This window comes from Plectropomus leopardus, chromosome 19 (assembly GCF_026936395.1).
Source record: "Plectropomus leopardus strain MGB_pleo_1.0 chromosome 19, ASM2693639v1, whole genome shotgun sequence".
Taxonomy (NCBI): Eukaryota; Metazoa; Chordata; class Actinopteri; order Perciformes; family Serranidae; genus Plectropomus; species Plectropomus leopardus.
Genome location: NC_142194.1, coordinates 15,831,129 through 15,842,227, shown reverse-complemented (window position 1 = coordinate 15,842,227; position 11,099 = coordinate 15,831,129). Strand labels below are relative to the sequence as shown.

Genomic DNA, 11,099 nt, shown 5'->3' with positions numbered 1-11,099 from the left:
AAATGTTCACCTTTTGGCAATTGGTACCACAGTTTGGGGGATTTTAACATTTTTATTAGAGCTCATAATGAACTGAACTGTGTGTGGTGGAGGACAGAAGGGAGCTGTGTTTGTCTCATGGCATATCAAGTTTTGGGTCTGCGTCACTGGCCCACCAACCACAGCGAACGCTCCGATGATGCAGAGATTAAAACTGAGATGAGGAGAGATAGAGGCTGACACAGAGACACCGGGACAAGTGGAGAGAAGACAAGAAAGCAGTAACTGTGTCATTTGAGATGAATCTGTCCGAAATTGGTGGTGTCCAATGTAGGTCCTTTTTTGTTTAATTCTGTCTTGGAGGAAGTGGACAAACTATCGTCCAGTCTAGTCACCCACCCCCTCACCCCATTATCTCCTGCATCACCCTCCCACTCTTCAAACAGACATGCACACTCAGACTACCCCCCCCACCCCCCACCACGAGTGCTCTCAGAGCCATTATCATAATGCCATGCATCAATAATGCAAGTCAATACATTAATAACGCTAGCCTGCAGCATGGAGGGGGGTTGAAGGAGGAGGGGGTGAGGTGATGGGGAGAGGAGGGGGGTACAGACGGTCTTTTCCTGGCTCAGCATATCGTGTCATAACAGTACTTTTCCCTCTAACGTTCAATCCTTTGTTTTCGACACCCTTAAAAGGACTCCTGACTTCATCCGCTCGACTACTGAGCAGCATGAGGTGTGTGTGTTGGGTCAATGTGTGGGAGTTTTGTGTCTGTGTGTGCGTGTGTGTGTGTGTATGAACCATTAGCTGCTGTCTGAGAAGTTGTCTCCATTCCAGCTGTACAGCTGTACTTGGTCTGTTTCATCTCCGCCCATCTGTTCATTCATCCAAACTCCTCCATGTGTTTTAGCTGGCTGTCCTTTTTAGCACATCAGCCTGGCCCCTGTTACCTATTTGCACTAAATGAAGCCTGAACGCTATCTGGAAACCTCAGTCTGTCTCTTCTAAATGGATGCTTGATGCTATCAGCTGTGGGCGACCAAATAACTCACGCAAAGACATATGACGGGTGGGAGTTGATGTTGACAGAAAATTAGTAAGAAAAATTGCCTGACACAAGATGTGAGGAATTTCTGTTGCGAGGTTTTGTTCACACCTCGCAAAAGATAAATTTTGTATAGGCTAAAGATGAACAAAAGTATTTCCATGTTCATAAATCAGGAAATATATGTAACTCCTCACAAAATATGCTACGAAATGCCCTTGGCTAGGTTAAGTTTGTTAAGTTTTTTTAAACACTTTTTTTAATAAATACCTCCTATTAATTTTTCTGTTTTAAAGAGAATCAGCCCTATCCAAGCTGTTGATATATGCAGTATCACAAAGCTTGATAGACCTATTATGCCTTATTTGCTTAGCTATTATTGGACAATGACTGTTTCAGGGGAAGGGTTTGGTGAGTGGTCAGCTGACAGGAGCCCAAATGACCGTCTCATGGCTGAGACAAGTTGTTTTTTTCAGCTCTATCAGCTTGCATTACTGATCTAATCAATGTGTTTGATGTGTTCTTAAATTATCATCTGTTATCTGATGGAGCACTATCCGCTTTGCATTTCTCTTTTTCCATGAGTCAGTGCGGAGCCTGTCAGGCCTCATGACGGCTTTGAGAGCCTGTCACAGTCTGTTTGTTCAGGTCTGAGCTAAACAAGCACTGCGAGAGTGAAAGTTATCACCTCTAAAGCCTTTATGATGTTGTGAAACAGAAAGCAACCTCAGAGACACAATCAATGGCAATAATTAAATCATTCTGAGCCTAAAATATAGTTTTAATATAGTTTTTATACAAACAGAACATGGTGAGCAGTCCAGGGCTTATTTTTTTCTGTATGAGACAACAATATGTAATAAAGATCTAACTCTTGATCCGAGACACACTTATAAAAGCACAAATCATTCCAGAGAAGCCCCACGAAAATACAAATAAATGATTTTCTCCATGTCCACATTCTTTGTGACTTCTCTCATGACCTTAAGTCTGAATTATTTTCTGAGCGTGGGGCTCCTTGGCTCAGGGATTGCCATCCTTCACTGACCCAGAGAGGTTTACAACCACTTCCTAGAGTGGATGCAGGATAGTCAAGAATTCATAAAAGGGAAAACTCTGGGAACAGTAGAGGATCTGGCTGTGAACCAGCCCTGGCCTCTGCAGGCTCAAGCTGACCTTTAACCTCAAATGATAGAGTTACAAAAAAATAAATCCTAAATGTTGATTTGTTTCCAGCAGAAATGTACAGAATATCCTTAGATATCCTTTGAGCTCTTCGGTCAGCAGTGATGTTTACAAAATCAAAATCTCCACTGCTTACTGTCTTAATCACTGTGACATAACAACTTGTCTGATGCTTTAAATATCTTCCACTGCAACAACATTTGGAGCTGGTCCCACTCTTGTATCCTCTCAATATCACTGTCCTCATAAAGTCTTTCAGTCCAGTACAGCCTCTCTCCCTACATGGCTGGGGCCATGAAGAGGGCGGTAATGCTGGAACACAGTAGGGTCTGGCATCTAGTTTACTCCATAACATGCAGCAGAATAAGTTTGAGGATTTACAGGCTGCAATCAAAAAACTAGGGCCTGTTTAAGCCACCCTTGAGGCAATATAAGTCAGTTGGTCGGTTTAAAGTGAAATATCTACACAAAGCCGAGGCAGATTGCAATGATATTTGGTGCAGATATCCATGGCCCCAGACGATGAATCATATTGACTTTGCTGATCCTCTGACTTTCCATCAAGCACCACCAGCACACACAACTTTTTATTTATCCTGTGAAAAATCTCTACATTTTATGAATGGATGGGCATAAAATTTGGTATCTACATACAGCTTCCCAAGATGATCCCTCCTTTAAACTGAACTTGTAAGCTTGTAGTCACGACACGACATGCTATGCATTCGAGTCCTGAGAGCATTGCTGTCAACTGCAACATGTCAGCATGTAGAGGCCACTGAGGCTAACAATTTAGCAAGCTAGTAAGCAAGAACCACAGGAATGAGTCCTGAAACCTGGAAATCAGTTATCATTTCAGCACCTTCGGTTTCCTCGTCTCAAAGTCGGTGGGGTTTAATTTTATGAATGGGTTTTTGGTTAGAAACCTCAAAGTAAGGTCTGTGGTGAACACTCGCTAAAGAGACTTTTACATTTTGTTCTATGACATTAAATATGTCGTTAAATACCCCGCTTGTGAACTTTTTAGCATCATCAAGTCGAACTGCGCTAAACACTCTTTTACAACCTCATTGTGGCGGTGATCCTTAGTTGTGAGAGCTGGTGCAGTTCATTTAAAAGCTAACATACGCCTTTTATTTCTGGTGATTGCATTTAGGCTTCAAAAATCCTAAAAGTGATAGTGTTAGTGAAGCTTATCTTGCAGAGCAAAACTTATATGTACCATGCACGTTTGGTAACCGTAGAGCTTATTTTCTGCAAAGATCCAAAATGGCAAAATCCTACAGGCTTTTTGACAAAAGAAGCAGGGCAAAAACATTATCCCTGGGGCACTCTATTGGTTAGTAAGTGATGACTGAGAGGGATTGCTTTTGTCTCAGTCTTTTCATTGCTTTTTTTCTTTTCTTTTTTTTAAGAAAATCCTGCAGTATACCTTTCACATTCACTTATGCCCAAGAGTGGGATCCACATAATGCTTACAACCAACAGAACTACCACCACTAGACAAAAGAAAGACAAAACTATTAATGTCATACTTAAACAAGATCGCGTTGCCAAAACTACAGACACCATCATTGTCATGTTCAGATTGACTGACTTTTTTAGAATCCAGCAGCACAATCTTGTATCCTAATTCAAATTTTGCAGGAGCACTGCTGTAATTTACGATCCTGCAGACCTAAAACTGCAGTTTGAACCATGTGTCCTCTCCAGGAGCAGCAAGTACAGTAGTGGATTTTCATGAGGAGGACATAACTTACAGAAAGAATGTCACAGTGGCAGCACTTTAATAGTTTTTTTGTGTCAGATGAAACACTAAATCACTTCAACTGTTCAATACATGACATGATGTATGTAAGTGTGTTTCACAATCTCTGCATTGAGGCATGCGTCCAACACAGCTCCTCTATCTGTGTGTGTGTGTGTGTGTTTGACAGCTGTTTTTTGGGTTACTCACTGTCAAGGCAGGGGGCGCAGACAGTCTGTTTGACTCCACATGGTTTGATGACGCCCTCACCGGGCTGGCACTGCTCACAACATTCTCCGCTGGTTGTATACTGGCCTGACGGACAGACCTCCTTATTGGCCAGAGCCCCAACCTGTCAATCACCAGGGATATCATTCAAAGTGGGACAAGCATAGTAACATTTACATCCATCAGCGACCATAAGATTAAAAATACTGTCTACAAAAAACTTTTATTGTCTTAATCAAAGCAATGTCTGGTATTGTGCAATGTGAGCAACCCAAGGGTGTTTTTCCTTTATTTTCATCATTTCCTGAGGCCCGAAAGAGGTGCAAACATTCGGTATTTCACAAGAAAAAGCAGTAGAAAGAAACACTTTGTCTTTAATCATCCCCGTAGATTTATTTTGGAACCACTAAACCAGCGGTTCCTACTGTGTAGGCGTCAAGATCGAGCAACAGGCAAGTTAAATCTAAGGGGGTGTGGATGATTAATGGATAGGGAAGAAGAAAATGCAGATTTCAGCATCCCATAATTGTCTATTGTTCTGGGTTCTTTATGTATTGTCTATGTTCTTGGGGAATATTAGATAACTTTTCCTTATTGAGTTTTAAAAATGTTCAAATGAAACAATCTAAGGAGGGAAAATCACTCTTAGGTTGAACTGCTTACAGCTCATAGACACATGGGACCTATAATGCTTATGATAGAGTTCTGATTTTATCTGTGTAGTCTGCTTGCCATGTTATTGCCTATTTATCACTTTATATCTATGGGTGTTTTCTCTGTTTTCAGATTGCTTTATATCTCAAGTTGTATGTACTCGAATTTCATGTCTGCACTGTTTTTATATCTTATCTGTAATCTGCACTGTATTTCAATGTGCCGGACCCAAGGAAGACTAAGAGCACATTCTTGCTTCTGTGTGACGCTCTACACACTCATTCCCTTGCTGCAAGTACACTGCTACATGTAGCTACAAACTAAAGTCAGAGAATCATGTAATCTTGGTTTTGGATCATATTCCTGCTGGAACATGTCTGGTTGATGATTAATGATATTTCACAGTAGAAGATGTCACTATACTCCATCAGTCATTTCCCAAGCAACAATGATGGTCCAAGCCCCCAGGAAGTGTGCCAGGCTTTGAAAGTGGAATTACACCATCTGGTACCAACACGTGATGCCATGGGAACCAGAAAGACATTTTCTTTTGACTTACATTAGGAGAAAGATGTCTGTAAACCAGTGGATACATTTTTGTGAGCATAAAAACCTCAGCAAAATGACTCATTTCACTACAAGAATTTAATCTATTTAGTTCAGTAACATTTGGAAAGTCCAAAAGAGCCACAAGATTAAATGATTTGACCGCCATTCAAGCTAGCAAAGCCCTAAATCAGAAGTAATTTGCTCCGGCGGCGGAAGTAACCCGCTGGGGTACAGTGCATATGCTCTATGCTCCCGGAAATGCGGAAGATCTGGGTACTTTCTTGCCATGGAAATAGAGCATTTTTTTTTGCTTCATGCGCCAATAAGCAGCTCTTATAGGAATAAATGGGTCCCCACCTTCATAGCTGTATCCAGATTTTCTTAATACATCCATGGGTGACAGCAAGATGTGTAAGAACGGGAAATGCTGACCAATCAGAGCATATTAGGCTTGCTTGGGATGGGGGATTTAAAGAGACAGGCACTAAAACTCAGACAGAGGATGAATACAGATATTCCAACACAGACTGTATGATGAAAATAAAATGTTTTTTGGCCATTAAAGCATGTAAAAATGTCCCAGTAGAAAACTAGAATACAAGTATAAACCTGAAAATGAGCATGATAGGTCCCTTTAATGACTGCTGCATCAAATACGCATTTTAAAATTCACATTAAAAGTCACAGATACAATAAAGAAAGTAAACAAAGACGTACACTCCAGGTAATGCTGCATTATGTCTTCTCTGCATTCTTCAAACTGTGACCTGTTGAGAGCTCTATGTTGGCCGTTGACAGGTGGAGATGTTGCTGCGTGCCTCTACATTTGCAAATGCATGAGAGCACGTACACACTTGCAAACTCACGCTCCGACCTGGATGTTTCCAGAAGTCTGTGTTTATGTGACCTTTTGCATTAAATCATGCTCAATCTTTCCTCTCTGACAGTGGGTCTTTTTCATCTTCCTGCTCACCTTGATCTCCAAAGCAAACCTTGATAAAGGCAGTGATTGCCCTCTGACACCGAGCCAGAGGAGAGGTCTGGTTTTCATTCTATCTAGATACACGAGGAGGGGTTGTTTTTAGGCCTTTATTTATGAGGTTATGATGGTCCACTGTTAGACAGTGTATCTGTCACTGGTTGACAGACAAGCTGCAGACCAGAGGGCAAAAGAAAACTTTATTTCAAACTGGTTTTGATCCAAAATTTCATAAAATAGAAGCGAGTGTGGAAATTTAAAGAATATTACAGTTTCTTCATCTGTGTCATTTTGCTCTAAATTGATTTGAATATTGTTCCAGGCTCATGTTTAGCTGCTTAGCAACATTGAGCCACACACTTATTAACATAGTTTCAGTGTGTGTGTGTGTGTGTGTGTGTGTTCATGTATATGTGTGTGTAGGAGGTTTACCCGACATAAATTGTCAGGCGTCAGGGTTCAGGTGTGTGTGGAATGCTGCTGACAGGAACGAGAGGAGCTCTAAAAAACATCAAGTGTCCCCTCAGGCGCTTCTGAGTCAGCTGGTAGATAATGTGTGTGTGTTTGAGTGTGTGCACACACACATGCCTCTCTCTTGCCCTTGATGATGTCACAGCCCATTCACCTTCAAGTCTCTGGTATTCAGTTAACCATGTTGTCCATGTTCAAGAAAGCATCTTTGGCTTTGTGAGGAAACTGACTTGAAATGTTTCATCAGACGTGCCTGATAATATCTGAACATTTCTTAAAACGTAACGTTTTTATTAGAGGAAAACTTTTGGAAAACAAAAACATCGATCTTATCCTGAAGAGCCCATGAGTTTTGGTGATTTTTTGTTTTAAAAGGATGGTTCTGATTTTTTGAAGTTGGGTTGTATAGGGTACCTATCAGCGTATTACATACAAGAGATGTCAGTTGGCCAAGAAGACTAGAGTCCAACATGGAAGCTAAGTAATGCTGTGGATGGGGGTCAGAAACAAAACGTACTTTAGCCACCTAAAAAAAGTCCCACCTATAATATAACAATATCAGTTTAAGTGTACGCTACATTTAGAGTATTTTCTGTCAGACAGCCTGTTTTGACAGGGAAGCTGTTAACAACCTCAGTTCCCCATCTATGCTCTTTTCAAAGGTACCGGACTCCACTGAAAAAAACAGTAATTTTAGCACACTGTACACAGGAGCTGCTGGTGTACCACTGCTTTAATCAGTTAGTTAGTTTGTGACATTGTGTGACTTTAGTGAATCCAAACCAACACTTACAGATGCAAAAGTCCCACAGTAACACAAACAACATAACTGTTCAAGGCAGCAGTAGATCAGCAGCTTCTGTATTCAGAAATATTAAATCACTGTTTTTCTTAGTGGAGTCTGGCTTTAAAGAGAGTGATATAATGGCTTCATTTTATTATTAAAGGCCACTTTCTGACATTAAGGTGAAGAAGTAAAAAATACCCTCAACATAGTGTGCATTTAAACAGACACTGATTTTATTTAAGGCGGAATTTTTTTTAGAAATTAAATTAATTTTTGTTGCTGATGCCTCCACAGCAGTACATTGTTCAGTTTCCATTTCAGACTCCAGCCTGCTACCCCAAACTGGTGTCAACTGACATCTACTGTATGTAATAAACTGCCTATGGATAAGCAGTCCATACAACCCCACTTGAAAAAAGGCCTGAAACTATCTCATTAATTTCAATTTAATTAATCAATCCTCCGCAATTAAACACATGAATCTGTCCTCAGAGCTTTGCTGACCTTACTCTGTTTATTTCTTTACCTTGCACCTTATGCAACAAGCATTCATTAAGACATGAATCAGTTCTGTCATCACACACACTTCCCCTGATCGGTCTCCTTATATGCTGTACACACCCATCGGCACGCAGACGCTTGTGAACAAACCTGCTCAGAAGTGTCTGACTGACACTTTTGAAACTACTCCAGCTCTCGGCTTCTACTTACTTTTTCTGTGACCTTACTCTAGCTCCGGGTGTGGGTGCAACACCGAAACAAAAACTCAGATATAAGTGCACTACTAATGACAGCTAAGTTGTGCATACATTTGAATTAGAGTGTAATGTGATTTGAGCAAATAGCTCTTGGAATGAAAGAAAAAGGATGCACTTAGCAAGTTGCAGCTCGATTTTCCTGTAATTGGTCCTGAGATGGAAGTATGAGGGTTCAACTTTTGTCTGCTCCGTGAAGCTAAAGCAAGTCGATCGCGTCAACAAATGCGTGTGCAGGAGCATCTGGACACATAACTTGAAAGCAACCAATCTTACTAATGCTGCAGTCAATTTTCAGTTGGAGGCACTTAACCTCTGGACCTCAGCTGTCAGCGCTTGTTAAGCCATTATAGAGTTCCACTATACAAGCCGTCCAATAGGCCCTAATTTAAATCCAAGCATGGATCCTGAACTGCAACACCACAATGACTTTACAGCTAAGCAACATCGTCATCTCTTATGAGGCGCGAGGAAGAGACAGACAGATGGAGAAGAGAGGGATGTGAGTGTGAGGTAGTAGGAGAGGAAGTGTGTGCGTGTGTGTGTGTGTGTGTGTGTGTGTGTGTGTGTGTGTGTGTGTGTGTGTGTGTGTGTGTGTGTGCGCGCGCGTGCATGTGTATGTGTGGAGGGTTGGGGGTTCAGGCTGTATCAATATTGCATGCGCTGAGCCAGCAGAGGATGCATACCCATCAGCGGGAGCAGCTGTCATGTATCAGTGATGCAGCCTGTTCTTTAACCAGGACCTTGACAAGCTGTGCAGCCCTGACTGACCGGGTCCTGTCAGATACTGGGAAATATGCTTCCTTCCTGGGCCTGCAAAGCCTCAAGGGAATTAGAGATAAATCAGGGAGATTACAAAATGTATCCTCTCAAGATTTTAGTTGATTTCTGCTAGTGAAGTCGGGGATGGGGGGAACCCACCTCATCAGTGCAGTTTATTGGTGATATCCCTGCACAGAGGCCACTGCGACATTGTTATTGTCCTGCTGTCTGCAGGGCCACATGTAACTGAGAAGGGTGGAACTACAGATCCAGCAACTGGAGCTATAGAGTAACAACCTGAAACGCTGCTGCATACATCCGCTCTGCTTTATACTGAAGACAGGACAGGTGCAAGGACACCGACTCTTATGGTTTTCAGACTTAAAAGAGCCACTAAAGATATTTGTTTACCAGTAGCATCACAAATGTGAAATTTAAACAGTTAGTAAGTTAACTGTTTGAAACCTGGATCGACATCTGTTTTCTTGTGCTGTGTTTAGACGCCCTTCACAAGCTGTTTGACCCTTTAAAACCTAAACAAAATGATTTGATTTCTTCCTGAAAAATGGAAAAAGGCAACTTGACAAGAAATGACCTTAAAATTAGCTTTAAAAAAGGGGGGAGAATTATTAGAAATGCATTAAAAAGGGGGAAAATGTACTATATTTTTTATTATTATAATTTCATATTTAAAATGATGTTAGAAGTACACAATATGATAAAAATAGATTTAACAAATACATACCCTATATATTTTATTATTTATATATAATCATATAATTATTTCTATATCATTTTATATTTTATTTTCAGCACTTTTTAAAGGTCATTTTCTTGTTTGTACTTGTCTTTTTTTTGCTTGTTCTCAGATACTTTTCTTGTAACTTTTCTTTTTATTCATTTTTTTGCTAATTCCTTTTACCATGTCTTGTTAATTTACTCCACGTTTTTTTGAAAGGAATCAAACCAATTTGCTCAGTCATCAAAGGGTTAAATCTCACTTTGAGGCAGAGAAAAGCCAATGATTTCAGAGATTTTTCTGTAAGTTTCCTGTCAATATGTGATGTGTGCTGAAGGCTGCACCAACGAGTTAAGTTTCACCTGAACTTATGGGGCTGCGTGGTTGCGCAGGTGGTATCCAAGTGCAGTTTACGGCTAACACACTTTGTAAGAGACTACTCACCACAACAAATAACACTGCAATGAAAGCGGACTTCATCCTGTATCTCCTCTGCATCCTCACAGAAGGGTCAGTCGGATCGGATGCGGCGCAAAGAGATGCGGGTCTCAATCACTTCGAGGTGACACAAACTCTGCTGTCATCGTTGCGCTTCTTTTCAGTTCACTTCAAGAAAAAAAAAAAGAAATTCTCCAGGTAACTCTTCGCTGCCAGTCGCAGTGAATCACTCAGTCCACAGGCTGTGATCGTGCACAGGATCCCGTCAGTAAACTCAGCTGAGATTGACCCATTAGATGTTCGGCTCTGGTGCGCTTTTCTCCAACTGGACTCATATGTCAGACGTGCTCAGCTCAACGGCTTCAGGGAAGGAGCCATCTCCCTCTCCACGCCCACTGCGCGCAGACACACACACACACACACACACACACACACACACACACAAACCGGCTCTCCCTTTAACAGCTTCAATCATGCCCCTGGCTGTTCCTGCTGAGTCGGACAAACCAACCACCTTTATCAGCTGACAAATTAAGTCTTAAATAAATCGTCCGTTTAGCGTGCGGTTTACAGACTGCCAACTGTGCCAACTGAATTAAAGTCTCTCTACAAACTAATGAATTAAACGTAATTTTCTCCAACTTTCACTCCCTTGAACCACGTTTCAAACTGCAGATTGCTGTCTGTTTCTGCCTGCCTGCTCATTCCCTGAAGCCTTGAGCTGACCTTGCTTAACCCTTTAAAACCTGAGCAAATTGGTTTGATTTCTTTC

General features: G+C 41.3%; 1 protein-coding gene across 1 annotated transcript in view; it reads right to left on the bottom strand.

Moving 5' to 3' along the window:
• Window positions 1-10,705, bottom strand: part of ngfrb (nerve growth factor receptor b) — a 34,008-nt gene extending 23,303 nt beyond the window's left edge. The window contains exons 1-2 of the mRNA XM_042508223.2: window positions 10,334-10,705; window positions 4,176-4,317 (exon numbers count right to left, since the gene is read on the bottom strand). Coding sequence (XP_042364157.1) covers window positions 4,176-4,317; window positions 10,334-10,387 — 196 coding nt within the window. The 5' untranslated portion in view covers window positions 10,388-10,705. The remainder of the gene's footprint in view (window positions 1-4,175; window positions 4,318-10,333) is intronic.
• Between the last annotated feature and the right edge of the window lie 394 nt (window positions 10,706-11,099).